At 41.4% G+C, this 18573-nt stretch overlaps 1 protein-coding gene across 1 annotated transcript in view; it reads left to right on the top strand.

Moving 5' to 3' along the window:
* lrmda (leucine rich melanocyte differentiation associated) overlaps positions 1-18573 on the top strand; it is a 300041-nt gene that overhangs the window by 190749 nt on the left and 90719 nt on the right. Inside the window, exons 3-5 of the mRNA XM_061690133.1 lie at positions 6885-7011; positions 10733-10872; positions 16358-16484. Coding sequence (XP_061546117.1) covers positions 6885-7011; positions 10733-10872; positions 16358-16484 — 394 coding nt within the window. The remainder of the gene's footprint in view (positions 1-6884; positions 7012-10732; positions 10873-16357; positions 16485-18573) is intronic.

Here is an 18573-nt window from a genome sequence, read left to right as displayed (position 1 = left end):
TGGGATAGGCTCCAGCACGCCCGCGACCCTGGTGAGGATAAGCGGCTCGGAAAATGGATGGATGGATGGATAAATAACTTAGCAAATAGGGATACATATCATATTTTTTCAAGAGGACACTGTGGGCAGAGAAAATGGGGTCAGTGGTGTAAAATACTGCCATGGCCAGAAGTAAGGCAACGCGACAGGGTAAACCAACATTGTCAATTTTATCATTCTTACGTGCCTGATAACACATTACATCCAATAGGAGACTGAGGACAGCAAGAAAACGAACCGCTGCGGCAAAGTGGAGACTGTGGAGTATAAAAACTGCAAAGCCCAGAGCCAAGAAAATGTCTCTGTTGGTAGTTTCCACACAGAGTAGTCACATTGGAAAAGGGCAGATTTGATGGGCACTATGAAAGAAAACATGTTCTACAGCTCTATGTAGCTTTCACTAAAAAGGTCACGTATGATTCTTTTTGGCAGCAAGCATGAGAAAAAAGTCAGGTTAAAGCATGCAAACGAGCCAAAGCTGCCTCTTGCCATTTTTCCAGCCACCACCGTGCCTGAGGATATATGACATGACGCTGCACGGAGCGGAACATTGGCAGCCGTGATTGACATTTCAGCCTATATCGGTCAAGGGTTTTCTTCACTGGGTTGTCATCAGTGGTTTATCAATCACTACGTCTGCGTTAGTATCCGTCCAATCGATCCGTCGCTCGATGGCTCCACTGTCCTTGTCTGCTTTATCATCATCATCTTCATCCTACCGGCGCGCTGACACAGTGTTCCGGATGAATATTTCTATTGTTGTTGTCGGTGCAGTTTAGTAGAGGATTATGCACGCGGCGCACACGTGATGTATGAAGCTGAGTTACACGTGCAAAGTGGTAGTCGTTAGCGTAACGGATTAGCTGTGATAGGTGGATGATAATTATATTAAGAGAATTATTCATCATCTCACCTCGTTAAAGAAAAAGCAATAAAAGCACCCTGAACTGTACATACCGTAAATCCAAGCATGTTATGTTTTATGGTAATTACTTAGCATATTCAATGAATAACGTCATTATTATTATTGGGGTTCTTCATTAATTAGCCACCGATCTAATGAGATCCAATACAAGAGCTGTACGGTCAGTTTAGAGAGGTATTAATCTAACATTATGGTTATTATTGTGGTTGTAGATTCCACTGGTTGTGATATTTTCCTTTATGAAGCTAATTATGGTCTACAGTCCTGCTCACCATTCTTAGCACCCATGAAGTAGTAAATGTGGAATATCTCCTGAAGAAAATGAATCAGGTGAAACAATAGTTTTCTACAGAGAACTTGTGTTTGATACAAAACAGCAAATGATAAACATTTTATGGACAGATGAAACAAAAATAGAGCTTTTTAGCAATGCACACAAACAGCACACAATGAAGGCTTTAAGGAAAAGAACACCCTGCCAACAGTCCAGCATGGTGGGAGATCCATAATGCTGTGAGGCTGCTTTGCTACATCTGATACTGGAGGCCTTGACTGTATCACAGGTATCATGAAATAAGAAAATGATCAAGAGATTTTAGAGCGAAATGTCTTACCCAGTGTAAGGTTGGTTTGAGGCGAAGATCATGGGTCCTCCAGCAAGAAAGCAGGCCAAAGCACACATCCAAAAGCACACAGGAATGGTTGAAAAGGAGAAAAAAAAATGGCCAGCAATGAGTCCTGATCTCAATCCAACTGAAAATCTTTTGGGGGGAGCTGAAATCTGCCATGAGGGAAAAGAACCCTGTAAATGTTCAAGAGCTTGAACAAATTGCAAAGGAAGAGTGGGAGAAAACACCACCTGAGTAGTGCAAAAAGTTTATCGATGGATACAATAATCGTTTGGAGGCTGTCATTGCGCCGCTGCACCGTGCAACCAAAAATTGAGGAGGGGTGCCAATATTGCTGTGCATGGTGTTTTCAGTTTTTTTTTTCTCTTTGAAATTAAAATTTCTTAGCTTAAAAAAAACAAACAAAATATTTTCTTTGTTAAATTACTTTGGACCTCCAATTAAAACATCCTGATGATATAAATTTGGTATATTTCCATTTGTTACTGAACATATTTTCCAAGTTATGTAAAACATGAAGGGGTGCCAATAATGGTGAGCACGATTGTACCTAATAAAGAGGCAGTGAGAATTATAGCATTATTCTTACGGTATTTGAACATTTTAACAGGCTTAACTGTGTTTCAAGTCAACGAATTAAGACTGTGTTGCACATCATGCACCTTTTATTTTATTATTATTGTTTTCGAGTTAATGTCAGACAAGCTTTGGTGGCCTATTGGCTAACACTTAAGGCCTTTTCATGCTGCACTTGCTCAGTGTGAACCGTCCATGCGGCAGCACGCGAGGACGACGGCACGCCCATGTAACCTTGCCCGTATTTGGCAATGCTGAAGTAGCAGCCTACAAGGAAATAGGAAGCCCAAAAACAATACCGAATGGATGCATCCAGTAGTAATTTCACAGCAGCATCTTGGTGAGTTTAAGCTAGTTTGTGAGCTACAGTTCCACTAAGAGCGCTTCGAGGTGTATTTCAAGCTGAACGGGAGCTCACTCTGCTAGCCTGTCTCCTATTGGACGCTCTTTCTGATGTCACCATGACCCCGCTCCAGAATAGAAAATGTTTCTATTCGAGGCATGTCACGTCAAACTTGCTGCGCTGCGACATGGCATTCTGTGGTCCCGCCCCCTCAGCACATGGGAATGGAAAAGTCAAAGGCGCGTTGTGCATTGCCAAGTGTGGTGTGAAAAGACCTTTACAGTTCTCAGGCTTGAGGTTTGAATCTCAGCTCTGGCCTCCTTGTGTTTTGTATGCATTGGTTATTTTCAGGGTACTCCGACCATCCATTTGGAACTAGGTGAAGCACTTTGTCGTCTTCTCTGTGACAAGTGCTAATTAAATAAAATCTATATGTGTCCATCGATTGACTGACGATTAGTCCAGGGTGTTCGCCTCCTCTTTTCCCAAAGTCAGCTGGGATAGCCTTCAGCTCACAAGCACTATAATGGGTTTGTAAAAAATATAGCTCAATGGACTTAGTGTCCATTGAGTCATATTGTACGAAGCAGCTTCGAGACACATTATTGTACTATTTTAGTTTCCAGGTCATCATAGTTCTCGTTTGACATCAGTGGTACAGTTCTGTGGTTGCATCACTAAACAATCTCAGGAAGCAAGGCAAATCAACATGACTACTAACCATTTGTGCTAACATTATAAATCACTGTCAATACAATATTGTGTTGGGATCATATATAAGTAGCTTCCGTACTGTCTATGTTGTGCTTTTTAATTAACGTCTATAAGATTTGGGGCTCCAGACAATTCTACTCATTACTTTTGTTAACGGCAAGAAAAGCTCATTTGACTACTTTTTACTGCATCGCTTGAACTTTGCACTGTTTCCAAGCTGCACATTAAAACAAAAAAGAGGGAAAAAATTATAATAATGAAATCACCAATGGGAAAGCTGGCGAGCGTTATACTGCTTCAATCTCTGCGCTGTAGTTAATGCTGGATGGGACTCAGTGGCTGCTCGCTCCCCTGGCTGTGAATTTAACTGATTAAATCAGCCAGTGCACGCAGCGGCGGTGACATGAAAACAACAATTAATAAGGCTCCCCCCTGTGTCATGCGGCTCCCTTTAACCAAGCAGCTAATAAGATAACCCACAGGATTGCATCAGCCACACACACACACACACACACACATTTACAGGTGGCAAATAAGGAGCAGCCAGCAAAATCATATTTGTCCAATGTGATGCCAAACTACACATTAACACCGATTACACTTGCAGATTAATTGCATGTTTTTGAGAACTGTATGACAAGTCACATACAGTACCTCCACTGTGCTCTGAAGTTCAAACATGATATTCCAGTTCTGCCATGAAAAACTGCACTAAACTGACCCAAGAGTAGAAAAAAGTGTAATACAATTTTTAGTCCACATATTGGATTACCTTTTCAGTTAAATTCCATTTTAGCATGCCTAAAATTACCACTTCTGATGGCAGTAATCATCCATCCATTTTCTATACTGCTTATGATTCATTTTATTTTAATTTTGGTGGGAGACCATCAAATTTCCTCACAGGTAAAGCAGAGTTGCGATTCAAACGTCAAACCTCAGAACTGTGAGGCACACACACTAACAACTCGGCCATCATGCTGCCCGCCTGCAAATTCCACTATTCATTTAGTACTTAATGCATTTTCCAACTCGTTTTACCCTTTTCAATATGAAAGCGTGGTTGTTTTATCCATGTACTAATCGCAAGGTGCTGTATGGTTGATATTGTGACTCGTCCCTGGTTCACAGTATTGCTGAACAGCATCATATAGCATAAAAGTGGCACATCTGCGCGCACATCCATCTTGTGTGTTAGTCAGAAGCGATAAGAGCTTGTCAGCCAACAGCAATACCGGCTATAGGTGCTGTCAGTTGCCGCTGTGTGTGTTTTTAAGTGTGTCTGTGTGTGTGCAAAAGTGTATAGACGCCTTTTGAAATGAGGCATCAGTCTACCTCGTTCACAGTCAGCAGCGACTTGCTGATTTGTTCATTTCCGTGTGGGATAGCAGCAATTTTTTATTTCTTGTTTTTTGCTTTGTAGTTGAATGTTGCAGCCAATTTGTCTGCTGGGTGTGTGAGGTGAAGTTTGTTCATAATAGAATGAAGAGCAGTTGAAGTGGATGTCTGTTGGAATAGAAATATTCAAAGCAGAATCCTATTTAACTTTTTTTCATCTAAATTCGGAGCATGCACACATTTTGTGTTTATACCAGTACTTGAAATATCAACATGGGGCAAAAACTGTTTCTCCCCCATCAGTTTTAACATAGTTGTAACTGAAAAATCATGATAATTTACTGTCATACAGTTGATGTCCATCCATCCATCCATTTTCCATACCGCTTATCCTCACTAGTGTCACGGGCATGCTGGAGCCCATCACAGCTATCCTCGAGCGAAAGGTGGGGTACACCCTGAACTGGTCGCCAGCCAATCGCAGAAAGTTTATGTCAAATGCTAAATATTTCATTCTGCATAGGTCAGCCTGGCCAGAGGTGGCAGTGTTGCTCACTTTGTTCTCACAATGATGAATAGTGGAGTTCAGGCTTTAGAAAACTTTCATTGAAATGTTTATTCTGATTTCTTGTAACAGCAAGATAATTATTTTTTTTTTTGTACTGCATTAAGTCTTCAAAAATAGTTATTGTATTTATAATACTGATATTGTCACTGTCCAATAAAAATATTTGTTCTCCAAATTTGTGTAGTTTTTTTAATATCTGAAACATAGACATTTAATTTTACAGCGAAAACCTATGAAGATTTGAAGATACAGACAATGTGTTGATAATATTATTCATGTCTGTCTTTATATTTAATTTTGATACGTAAGAAGTTGACATTATTGACAATGCTTTTTGTTAAATAGATACATCATGTGAAGGAAATTAAATAAATTAGGTTTAAGTAAAAAACTTAAAATAAGAACTTCTTTTTATCAGTGGTTCCCAACCTGAGGTGCGAGATAACACTTGAAATGGTGGAAAAAAATTTTTTTCTTTTTGCTCCTGTTCATGATAAATGGAACTTTTCTTTCTTCAAATGAGATACTACTTTTGGGGTTGGGTTGCAAGAACATATTAAAAGTTGATGATAAATTTTACGGTACAATTAATAACTGGAGGGTCTCCAGTGGGATACATTGTGGTCATTAACATTACCCGTTATCTGCATGTAAATCGCCAACAAAAATCTACTCTTTTGGAGTTGTTACTCTGAGTGAAGTCATGTCATTTAAGTGAAGTCAACATTTTAATAGTCCCGAGTGGACCCCGCAGCATTTTTTTTTTAAATCCTCGCTTTGCCAATGTGTTGCTTTCTTTTCCGTGATGAATATTGCACACTGTACCGCTTCCTGCCTTCCATTTGCAGATTGTCACGATAAAGTTCTCATATTGACGCAAGTCAGAATTTGTTAACGCTGCATCTGTTTAGACGTCACTGTGCCTTTGCGTAAGCTGCGCGATGCTGCCAGTGAACATAGATGTAATTTTGTAAAGCAGGAGCTTCGATGACTGCAGTTATTGATGTACTTGATGAATAAAAATGCCATTAGGAATGCTCGTTAGATTGCAAAATCTATTGAGGGGAGTCATGCCTTCGTTTGATTTAAATGCCAATAAAGTCACCTCGGACACGTCCACACAGTGTTGAAGGATTGGACAGCACACACTGCCATTGTGCGCCTTTTACAGCTTGAACTTTGCACGGTCCTAATATTACTCCTGACACCACCCTTCATCATTTTTATGGTAAGGCTGTGAATGTGTTAGTGCGTGTGGGTGGGGGTTGGCCAGGTCAAAGGGAAATGTGCACTGTCTCTTTAAGGTTTTTAAGCCTCTGAAGAGAAAAGTTTGCCTTCCATTCCATGTGCAATGGCGAGCGTGTTCCGCTTCCTGTGTGAAAATGATGGATGACAAGTTAAATTTGTGTCTGGGGAGTGAAGGTGAACTGTGACAGAGTGATTTGTCTTGGGAATGGAGGGTTGGGGTCAGGCAAAACTGGGTGCCTCAAGGCACAAGACATTGACAAATTCATCCTGCCCGCTGCATTTCTGAAGCCTTTTGTTTTGAATCCTGGCTACTCACAAGTGACCCCCATCCCTCATCCTGCCAGCCTCTGAAGGATGCCTCGCCATGCCAGGGGGAGCTCAGTGCCACTAATTCTTGTCATTCACCCCCCTCTGCACTGACAGGCCCGGACATAAACTCTTTCAGCATGTGAAATATTTATCTCTGACCATAACCCGTCTTTTCCTGTGGCCTTATCATTGCAGGACCCTGGCAGGCCTCAAAACGTTCACTGAGCTGGAAGAGCTGGTCGTCGACAACAATCTGCTTGGGAATGACCTCCGGTTGCCCAGGTTACCTAACCTGCACACCTTAACGCTCAATAAGAACAAAATATCCTTTCAAGAAAAAACACACTCTTCCTTAATAGCAGTTTATAAAAATGCAGGCGTCGTCATCGGCTCTCTGTTTTGTTGTCTTGAGGAAACACTTTTAACGGCTTTGCTGGGCGCTTTTGTGTGGAGGAGCTCAACTGAGGAGCTGTTTCTGAGCCACAGGGACCTCTAGTGGAGTTGGATTTCAAGTCAACATAGTGCTGTTAAAGAGAATAGTGTTGAATCAAGTAATGAGATTTGTTTTTCTTGTTAATAATATCATGTTTTAATTATTATTATTTATAACTGAAACTTCCCGTAAATGACATTCTGCTGCAAAATGATTTGTGCGTCTGTCTTTGTACACTGAGGCTGGATTTACACAGCAGCTCCCAATTCCAATTAAGTGCCCTTAAATATGATATTTTCGGGCCTTCTGTTAACATGTAGAGTGCTTAACACATTTATTAGACAACCACTCCCAGCTACAGTGGGACAAAAAAGTATTTAGTCAGCCACCAATTGTGTTCTCCCACTTAAAAAGATGAAAGAGGCCTGTAATTTTCATCATAGGTCTACCTCACTTACGAGAGACAAAATGAGGGGGAAAAAAAATCACATTGTCTGATTTTTAAAGAATTTATTAGCAATTTATGGTGGAAAATAAGTATTTGGTCCGTAACAAAAGGTAATGTCATACTTTGTTATATACCCTTTGTCGGCAATGACAGAGGTCAAACGTTTTCTGTAAGTCTTCACAAGGTTTTCACACACTGTTGCTGGTATTTTGGCCCATTCCTCCATGCAGATCTCCTCTAGAGGAGTGATGTTTTGGCGCCGTTGCTGGGCAAGGCAGACTTTCAACTCCACAGGTTTTTTTAATGGGGTTGAGATCTGGAGACTGGTTAGGCCAGTCCAGGACCTTGAAATGCTTCTTACAAACCCACTCCTTCGTTGCCCAGCCGGTGTGTTTGGGATCATTGTCAATGCCCTTGCTGATGGAAGGAGGTTTTCACTCAAAATCTCATGATACATGGTCCCATTCATTCTTTCCTTTCCACGGATCAGTCGTCTTGGTCCCTTCGCAGAAAAGCAGCCTCAAAGCACGATGTTTCCATCCCCATGCTTCACAGTAGGTATGGTGTTCTTTGGATGCAGCTCAGCATTCTTTCTCCTCCAAACACGACAAGTTGAGTTTTTACCAAAAAGTTCTATTTTTGTTTCATCTGATCATATGACATTCTCCCAATCCTCATCTGGATCATCCAAATGGTCTCGAGCAAACTTCAGATGGGCCTGGACATGCACTGGCTTAAGGAGGGGGACACGGCTGGCATTGTAGGATTTGAATCCCCTGGCGGCATGTTCCTGTGTGTTACTAATGGTAGCCTTTGTTACTTTGGTCCCAGCTCTCTGCAGCTCATTCACTAGGTCCCCCCCATGTGATTGTGGGATTTTTACTCACCATTCTTGTGAGATCGTGTGTGGAGCTCCAGATCGAGGGAGATTATCAGTGGTCTTGTATGTCTTCCATTTTCTAATAATTGCTCCCACAGTTGATTTCTTCACACCAACCTGCTTACCTATTGCAGATTCAGTCTTCCCAGCCTGGTGCACTTCTACAATTTTGTTTCTGGTGTCCTTTGACAGCTCTTTGGTCTTCTTGGCCATAGTGGAGTTCGGCGTGTGAATGTTTGAGGTTTTGGTCAGGTGTCTTTTATACTGATAACGAGTTCAAACAGGTGCCATTAATACAGGTAACGAGTGGAGGACAGATGAGCCTCTTAAAGAAGAAGTTACAGGTCTGTGAGAGCCAGAAATCTTGCTTGTTTGTAGTTGACCAAATACTTATTTTCCACCATAATTTGCTAATAAATTCTTTAAAAATCAGACAATGTGATTTTCTGTTTGATTTTCTCATTTTGTCTCTCATAAGTGATGTATACCTATGATGAAAATTACAGGCCTCTCTCATCTTTTTAAGTGGGAGAACTTGCACAATTGGTGGCTGACTAAATTATTTTTTGCCCCACTGTATGTGTCTCAGAAACCATCCGGCATCATGATGTGCTTTAATGTAGACTCTTTAAATTTCAGTGAGTGCTCAATGTTTTGCCATGTTGAATATCAAATTGAATTTACCTCTTGTATACCAAAATGTGCTTTACTATTTTTTTCTATTTTTTTAACATTGATTTGAAAATTCACAGATACCTCTAATATTTAGCATGGAAATATCATTTTGTTAACGAGCCCCTACATACTAGTGTATTAACCAATGCCGAAACATAAAAACTGATTTATTCTTTATAAACCTTACATTGGGTGTGAGTCTAATACATTTGTGAAGCACTGTATTTTCAGTAAGCCATTTCAGATATCGCTGTGTTTAAATTTACATGCACAAATACACAACTACAACATCGGGCAGCGACAACACATTAATTCAAGATAATTACACTGTACTTTATGCAGGGAATGCGAAGGGTGGGGGGGCAACATGTCAAACGCCACACAAATTTTACACAAATGCTGTTAGTTAAATACGTTACTGTGTTCTTAGTCATTTTGAATACATTCCATGGGTTCTTGCATGCATGAAAACTCATTTTGGTGTTGCTTTTTAAAATTTTTGTAATGTACAATGAGTACATTGGGCTGCTTTTATACTTTGGTGTATTCAAAATCAAATATCAGGCGACCTCAACCTATTTTTTTTTATTTTGACATTCCTTTTTAGCAATATCATTATTATAATGATAACCGTGATAATTTTGGTCATTATAATTGTGATAGGCTTTTTTCCCCCCCATCTCTATACGGAACACAGCACTGCAGCATTATATAAGTGCAGTCCATTTACCATTTATGTTTCTGCCTTTGGTATATGGAACCATCCATCCATTTTACATACTGCTACCATTAAAAAAAACAAAGATGTTTTCCAGTTTTTACTAGGTGGATGTGGTATAAATGTACTCTGAGTTTCCATGGTAAAGGAGAAGTCAGCCACCCTAAAGCCGAGGCGTTGACACAATACAAGTCTGTTAATGATCAACTCAAAAACGTGTTAACTTCCCTTCTTGATTTCTGAACCGGTTCGGCAATGTGTCCTGTTTTCACTTGGCTTCCTCAGACCCCATCGCAGGCTCACCTTCTCACACACATTAACACACACGTGCACACACTTCCAGAGTCAACATTAAAATGTGGGGCGTCTGGGACCGTGCACCGTCTTGGGTTGTGAAGTGGCAGGCACATGCTAATAGGCCAATTATGTACATCCTGTCGTGGCGCGCTGCCATTTTATAGCTCGAGCGCAGCATTAGCGCCGTTGTATTTTGACACTTTCGGGGCTCAATTTTCCAAGTGAATGTATTAGTGATGAATGTGCCTGCTTTAGGGGCTGTTTGTTTTTTCCACGATGGGCAAAAAGTTTTCCACGGCGCAGCTCTCGGACTGTTTGAACCACAGGGCATCCATCATGTTGTCACTATTCTGCAGCCGGCCACCTAGGAAATGAAAGAGATGAAGAGAAAAGCAGCCAAATTGTGTGACTACTATACGCCAAAGCCTGCACCTTAAATTGGCCCTGTGTCGCACAAAGCTGGTGACTAGCTCCTTTGAGCACCTCCGTACGTGTGACAGTGATGTGTTCTCGGGCCGACCGGGCAGCGCTGTGGGTAGTAAATGCTAATGTAATTAACAGTGCTAGGTCCTTGACATCCGCCCTTTGACACCTGACTGATATTGAAGCACTGCTGGAGCACTTGGCTGACGTGACCCCGTCCCTGGAGTACCTCAGCTTGCTGGGCAATGAGGCCTGCCCAAACCAGCTGGTCAGCCTGGATAAAGACGAGGACGACTATCAGAGATACAGGTCAGTTCTCCAACTCCATTGAACCGATAGCTTTATATATGTAGCACCTTTCTTTTATAGCAGCAATACTGTCTTCATCTTACCTCAAAACTACAGAATGCAATTTCTGTAGAAATTGCTGGTGAATGCTGAAGCACTGACACCGAACTGAAATTCTGTGAAATGTGAATTGGTAGTTTAGGAATTTTCGGGGAAAAAAAATAAATTATTGGAGTATTGTAAATAGTAGCCAGCAAGAACTGAACATTTTGAAGTTGAAATGGTTTGAATTGGATGAGAAATGTGGAAGCACAAGGTCAGTCTGTAAAATGTCCTGTTTTATTTGGGTATTTTGTCATGGGAAATGTGAAACAATGAAAATATGTTGGGATTTGGGGAATGTGAAAAATAATTCCCACTATCTTCTGAATGTGATGAACAGTTTGAAGTTGGAATGATTTGAGTTGTTTGGCTAAGTTGTGAAACATGGAAGGAGAAGTTTAATTTGGAAAAAGTCTCCATTTCAGTGGGATTTTTTTCATGGAATTGTGGGAATTGTAGGGTTGTTAAAAAACAAAATGTTCCCTGAATGAGCTGAATATTTTGATGCTGGAATGTTTTGAATTGGTTGAGACTGAGACATGTGCAAGTTTTAGAAGGACAAAAAAGTGGCACTATAATAAAAAAGAATTTTGGGTGGAAAATTACACAACTAACGCTTCTTCACACAATAAATTTCATTAGACTGATGGTTGATACTGATGGCGTCGCGTACCACTAAGATTACAGACATTTTTTGTAGCATCCATTTGAACTTACTATAAAGGTCAACAGACATTTGTTACAAAGTAGGATTTGTTTTAATAATTTAATATATAATAATTAGCAAATATATGCAATATAAAGGGGTTGGTGTGGTTGGTGGTAGACGAGCCCAGACAGAACCTGTGTTAACATGACATAACGTGACTGTTCAGATTTGTGTGCAGTGCTGGTATGCTAAAACCATGTCTTCTGACATATGTAAAGCATGCACATACAGCATATATTAGTTTTGCATTTATGTACATTAATTGTCTTGATTTTGTTGCTTCCATTTGAAGTTAGCTAGACACCGGAAACTGATATTTGTTACAAGATATTGATTTTGAGTTACTGAAACAATAACAATGCATTAGCAACTAGTCTAATGTTACATCCAGTTTTGTGCTCGTACAAAGTTAGTCACGTGCTAATTAATTTCATGAGCTAGATAGTAACAACAAGTTCTGTTAGCATGTAATTTCAGACAATGTCTGTCGTATCCATTTGAGGTTAGCTAGGTACTGCTACATATTTTTGACTAGATAGATTAGGAATCAATGAAAAGCTAATTCACTATATAAGAGACTGTGCCCTTTTTATGTGCCATGTCTTAACATTGCAGTAAAGAATTTGAACAAGTGTGTCACGAATAACCCCAAATAACCTCAGAACTTCATTTGGAAAGGTTCTTTGAAAAGCCACAGTATTATTTCTCACCCGTGTTGTGTTGGAAAGATAGCTTTTTGTAAGTCACGTATTTGATGATGTCCTGTTCCCTCCAAACATTTCACAAGCAAACTGTACATTCGACCACATCGCTCTAAAAGCTTTGTCACGCGGCCCCTCTCTCCACTCCAGTTTGCAAAATGGATTTCATGTGCGACTACTCCCCACCACAAATGAGTGTTTACTAGCCTGCCTTAGCGTGGCAGTCGATGCATTAAACATCAAGACGGGCCCCGAGCCATGCAATATGACCACCATTTGTCAGGGTCCTTTACGTGAAATGTGATAAAAGGCGAAAAGCATACTCTCTTTTGTCTGTTTTCGCCCTAAGTGCTTGTTTCTGACTCTGTGTTGCCTATTAATCATTTAACACCCATGCTTTTCTTGAATAATATTTCACCTCCCTTTTTGTCTCCCTTTTACTTTCCCTACCCTACTCACTTTTCCACCAGCATGCTTATCTTAGCTGGTGAGGAAAGCCGCTCGTATCTGAGTGACAGCGTCTACGCTCATGTAATGTAATATTCATAATGTGTCACATAGTCAAACATCAATTTGAGCGTGATGCAGATTCCATGTCTGACAAGGTTAGGCTATGTGCAGGTCATGACAGCAATGGGCCTTGGGCAATAAATAGCCGGGCCCGTGCCTCGGGAGCTCGTGGTCTCTGAAGTGGAGGCTCCTGGTGTGTTTCCTCCGTCCACCAATTAGTGCGATGACATAGAAATGTACAATTCACCCCCACTGCAGCTCCAGTGGTCAGCGGGGTGGTTAAATCTTCCTCCATTCATAACTGGCCATACACATCCCCGGTGGCCTTTTGTGGTACTGCAGTAACGCGCACCACCTAATTTGCTAGTTGTGGGTGTCACCTTGCGTTTCATTCTGTGCCTTGCTGATTTTGTATTCAGTGGAACATCAAAGGTTAAAAATTTAAGTGACGCTGTTCAACCTCGGAGTTGTTCAGTTCAATTTTGTGTTTGGCAATGTTTTCACTGCTTGCGCCACATACACTGATAACACTCATTGACTGTATCCCCCGGCTTTGTTGTGAAGTGCTGCCTCCACAACTGAAAATATAATTGATGCTGTCAGTGGTTAGCTGCTAGGTGTTATCATGCTCCTGAAAACCATACTCGGCATTGGCCCCGCAGTAGATGGGGCAGAGTGAGCAGTTGCTCGTTTGCATGAAACAGGACCAGCCCCTCAAAGTGGGTCGACAGACTCCTGAGGATTACAGCAACGAAGAAGGTACAGTAACTGACTTCCCAATCAATGTGACTTTTCTCTCCCTTGGAAGGGTTACTAAAGGCAAATTTAAGTAAAGCTTAAGGGTTAGTTCAAGAGACTGTATTTCTAGTACACTCACCTATTGTTATTTTTTTATTCACAAAGCATCCATCCATCCATCCATTTTCTGAGCCGCTTCTCCTCACTAGGGTCGCGGGCGTGCTGGAGCCCATCTCAGCTATCATCGGGCAGGAGACGGGGTACACCCTGAACTGGTTGCCAGCCAATCGCAGGGCACATACAAACAAACAACCATTCGCACAGTCACACCTACGGGCAATTTAGAGTCACCAATTAATGCAGGTTTTTGGGATGTGGGAAGAAACCGTAGTGCCCGGAGAAAACCCACGCAGGCACGGGGAGAACATGCAAACTCCACACAGGCGGGGCCGGAGATTGAACCCGGCTCTAACCAATCGCCATTCACAAAGCAATTTCAGTGTAATTTTATAGTTGTGTGAAAATTTTGGACTCGTCTGTTTTTGAAGAACATTTTCTTTGAGTTGTCTGGTTTTGTGATTAAATGACATCAAACATCTCTTTGTAAGACTTTTTCAAGAAAAGTTTTGATTTGATTTCCCCCAAATTAGTCTCCGAACCGCTAAATTGTGTATTAACGTAGAATACCCTAAATACAAATTATTAGCTTTACCCGATAAACCAGGGGAAAAAAATCATTTTACTAAATTTACAAAGAAATAGAGATGTCTTCTTTTGCATTTGAACCCCACGTACTCAAAAGACTGAGGACTCCTGAGATGATTTGAGACAAAGTGAAGAAGATCGCTGATTTCGCTGGTATGTGTTGACTTGGGCAGTGTTTCCTCTAACTAGTAATTCCATCCAAGTTTCTCTTTTTGTCTTACTTTAACATTATCAACATAAACTAAAGCTTATGTAAATACTGTGAAATAAAGCTGGAGAAAACTACTGGACTTGAGTGCATAGTGTCCTGTAAGAACTTCTCAGCCTTTTCAAGGTCGGCGCAGGCTCAAATCAGAAAACAACTTGACAAAGGCCGACCAATCACGCTACAGTGGAGAGAACCCTTCAAATCACTGCACTGGCTCCTTATGATTGAAACGTTGACATGGACTTTGCCATCTCCCCTCATTCCCATCGCCATCATCTCCCCCCGTGCACATGCTCTACGTCCTTCCCCAGTTTCCACTTAGTTGCTGCACGTGCCCTTTTTTGGTCTTGACACGCTGCTTCCTTCTCGCTCTCTGCCAGCCTGTGAAAGGATGTGTTGTCATCTATGTATTCCCACCATTATCTTTTGATGTTTCGCCCCAACCCTCCCGCCCCCCACCCCAATGAAAGACGGAGTGTGTCTGAAAGCTGGTAGAGATGCTGTGATGCTGCCAGAATGACGGCTCTGGCAGACAGGCAAGCGTCTCCTTTCATGCTATTTATACGTCCGACTTCTTCTCATCACCTTTGAAGGTTATTACCTTCAAGGAAACATCATTAACGTTAATTCAGCATCAGCCTTATATCTGAGTAAACACGACATCTTTTGTGGATGTGTGCATTTTAATAGAACTTGGTTTCAGTTAGCGTACCACTGTTTCTACCATTTTCTCGATAATGTCTAAAATACATTTATTACTTACATTATGCCCTAACCACATTTTTTTTATTTTGGCAACATATAGTTTATATTTAGTTAGGATAAAGTTTCACTTTGTGAGAGATTACAATGGGTAAAGCACTAAATGAAGTAAAATGAAATGAATTCATTAGTAAAACATAACATTTATAAACTAATATTTTAAAACTTAAAAATTGGTATACATCCATCCATCCATCCATTTTCTACCGCTTATCCGGGTCGGGTCGCGGGGGCAGTAGCTTTAGCAGGGACGCCCGAGACTTCCCTCTCCCCAGCCACTTCATCCAGCTCTTCCAGGGGATCCCGAGGCGTTCCCAGGCCAGCCGAAGGACGTAGCCTCTCTAGCGTGTCCTGGATCGTGCCAGGGGTCTCCTCCCGGTGGGACATGCCCGGAACACCTCACCAGGGAGGCTTCCGGGAGGCATCCGAATCAGATGCCCCAGCCGCCTCATCTGGCTCCTCTCGATGTAGAGGAGCAGCGGTTCTACTCTGAGATCCTCCCGGATGACCGAACTTCTCACCTTATCTCTCAGGGAGAGCCCGGGATCTTGTTCTTTTGGTCACGACCCACAGCTCGTATATATCGTGACCATATATATATATATATATATATATATATATACACGTATATTTGTTTTTCCTAGATTTTCAATTTTTTACCACCATCACAAATCAAACATAATAATAACAATGTAAAATTAATAATGGTGAAAACATTTAATATTTATGTTTTGCCCAAAACAGTTTTTTTTAGTAAAGTAAAATAATGTACCTGAAAGATGTAAGTCAAACAAGTTAATTCTGTTCATTTTCAGGATAAATATAATAATAATAATAATAATAATAAAAAGACTATTTACAATATGTTTTAACCCCTTAAAAAACAAAATGTAGTATTTTCAATAAAGCATGTCTATCATGTTTGTGATGTAGATTATTGCAGGACTTTCTATGTTTTTGGTTTACTTTTGGTGATACTATTTGCTACAAAATTCTCATGGGGCTAGGTTGTTTGAGGCAACACAGTTTAGGACTAATTGGTTGTTTTTTTCCCCCCTTACCTCCTCACAGGTATTTTGTTCTGCATAAGCTGCCGCAACTGAAGTTTCTTGACACCAGGAAAGTTACCAGAAAAGAAGTGATGGAGGCCCAAGCGAGAGGAGCGTTCATGAAGGTGGTCAAGCCCAATTCTGACACTGTAAGTTCTGATCATTTCCTGTTTGTTGTTTTTTGTTTTTTTGCTCCACTTTACATTCCCTTTCTTCTCCATTGTTTTGAAATCTTCTTTCTTCTTCCCTAAACACTTGACTGTCAGTGTCCGATTAGAGAGGTCCTCTTCCTGTGCACCCACTTAGAGAGTGTGTATCTGAGTGTGCAGTGTGTATGTGTAACTGAGTGTGACCACAGGCTGACCTGATTCCGTATGCATGAGCCCAGATCAAAGACGACGGGCGGCTGTCCGGTCGTGCTTGTGTCGGCGAGCGTGACATGGCTGGCGATTGGAGTGACAGCTCACGTACACGCCGCTCACCATCGCTTAATTATCCCGTTCCCCCCCCGCAACCTCCCACTCTTGTTTTGGGCCACACAGACTAATTACAGCCGGGGATAAAACTGACTTCAAACCCCCTCTTTCGCTTTTGCTTGCCCTCTTCTGCCTCTTTGATAATGCAGTGCGAATGATCATGCCTCGCCTTGATTTGATCGCATGTAATTGTGAGGTCATGAAATATTTAGCTGCGCTTTGTCGTCTTAAGGTCTCAGGGGCTCTGTCTGGGAGCCCGGGAGGTAAAAAATGGATCCGTGGTAGGTGAATCAGAAGCACGAGGTTTAAAAGTGCACGGGGAAGGGAAATATTTTTCTTTCAGGCAGTCAGCAGGGACAGTGTCGTGTTTTGGCATCGCTACATTTCCCTCTTGATATCTCATGAAACACACAGAAATAATTTAACCTCTGTGTGGCGTGTTTGCTAGATGGAAGAGAGTGGAATGAAAACAGTGTTCATCCACTTTATATAAAAAGAAACCAGGGACCTCTACAGTGATTTTGGCAGGCTGGAGTCGCTTTATGAGATTTTATTTACATAGCTTGTCAGCACGGGAGAAATGTTTGGCTGGGAGACGAAAGCAGAGATAATTACTGATTCTAGCTGACATGACGTGTGTGTCTTTGTGTCTTGGCGTCTTTGAACAAGCTGTATATAATTATTTATTCCTTATGCAAAGTAAAAGGTTACAGCTTTGACGCATCGGCTTCCTGCTGCACTCCCACTTCTTATATTTATATATTTTTTTAAACCCTGTTCTCACTATTCCTCATTAGCTGAGTCTACGCCAAGCGTGCGGACACGCTCCACGTCTGGGCCGAGGGACGTAAGCGCAGCCTTTCCGTACCATTTGTCTTGAGCTAGATGAGATGTGATGTGTCAACTTTTCGCAGACTCGATGAGCCATGAGTACCTCCCAGCTCTCATTGTCCACATCATCGGCGTGATTTGTGAGCTCGCCAACGGTGCAGGCGACCAATTAACAGCGAGCGAGCAGGAGAGCGGCCTCCGACGACGGCATAATTAGCTACTTGTTTGCTTTTGCGCCTCTTGAAGCAGGATGCTTCTCATAGCCGTTACACCGTGTGTGCAATTTGCCTCGTTACAGAGGATCATAATTAGCTGTCCGGCTAGCGTTAAGCGGTGCAAGTGTTGAGAGAGAGAAATACACCAGCAGCACTGATGTGACTTAAAAGGTTTGTCCATGTAGGGAGGAAAGGATGGCACTTGGTTGTTTACTTGTAAACAAGTACTGTCTCATCCTCGTCTTAGGGGCTTCTAATTGCCTCATGTAGCTACACACTTGTCTGCTTGTGAGTTGCCATGCATTTCACAATTTGGATGAAGGTGTGTTTACAGTACATAACTACAGTATATGAATCTGAATGTTTTTTCTCTGGGATCTTATACGCAGCTACAATTGCACAGAATTCTTTCTACATGGACTAAAAGAGCATCCAAACAAAGAGGTTGTGTGTAGTCTGATTGTTGGTCAGTTGGTTGTTTGGGTAATTGGTTAGTTATTTGGTTTTTTGGTTGTTATCTGATTGGTTTGTTGGTGAATGGTTGGAGTTGGTTGATGGTTATTTTGTTATTTGTTCCTTAGTTGTTTATTTTGTTGATTAGATACTTGACTATTTTGTTGGTTGTTAGATTGTTTGGTGAGTTAGTTAGTTAGTTGGCTATTTTGTTTGGTTGATTAGCTGGTGGCTGGTTTGGGCATTTGGTTAGTTATGTGGTT

The sequence above is a fragment of the Phycodurus eques genome, chromosome 11 (assembly GCF_024500275.1).
Source record: "Phycodurus eques isolate BA_2022a chromosome 11, UOR_Pequ_1.1, whole genome shotgun sequence".
Taxonomy (NCBI): Eukaryota; Metazoa; Chordata; class Actinopteri; order Syngnathiformes; family Syngnathidae; genus Phycodurus; species Phycodurus eques.
This window is presented reverse-complemented; position numbering and strand designations above follow the sequence as displayed.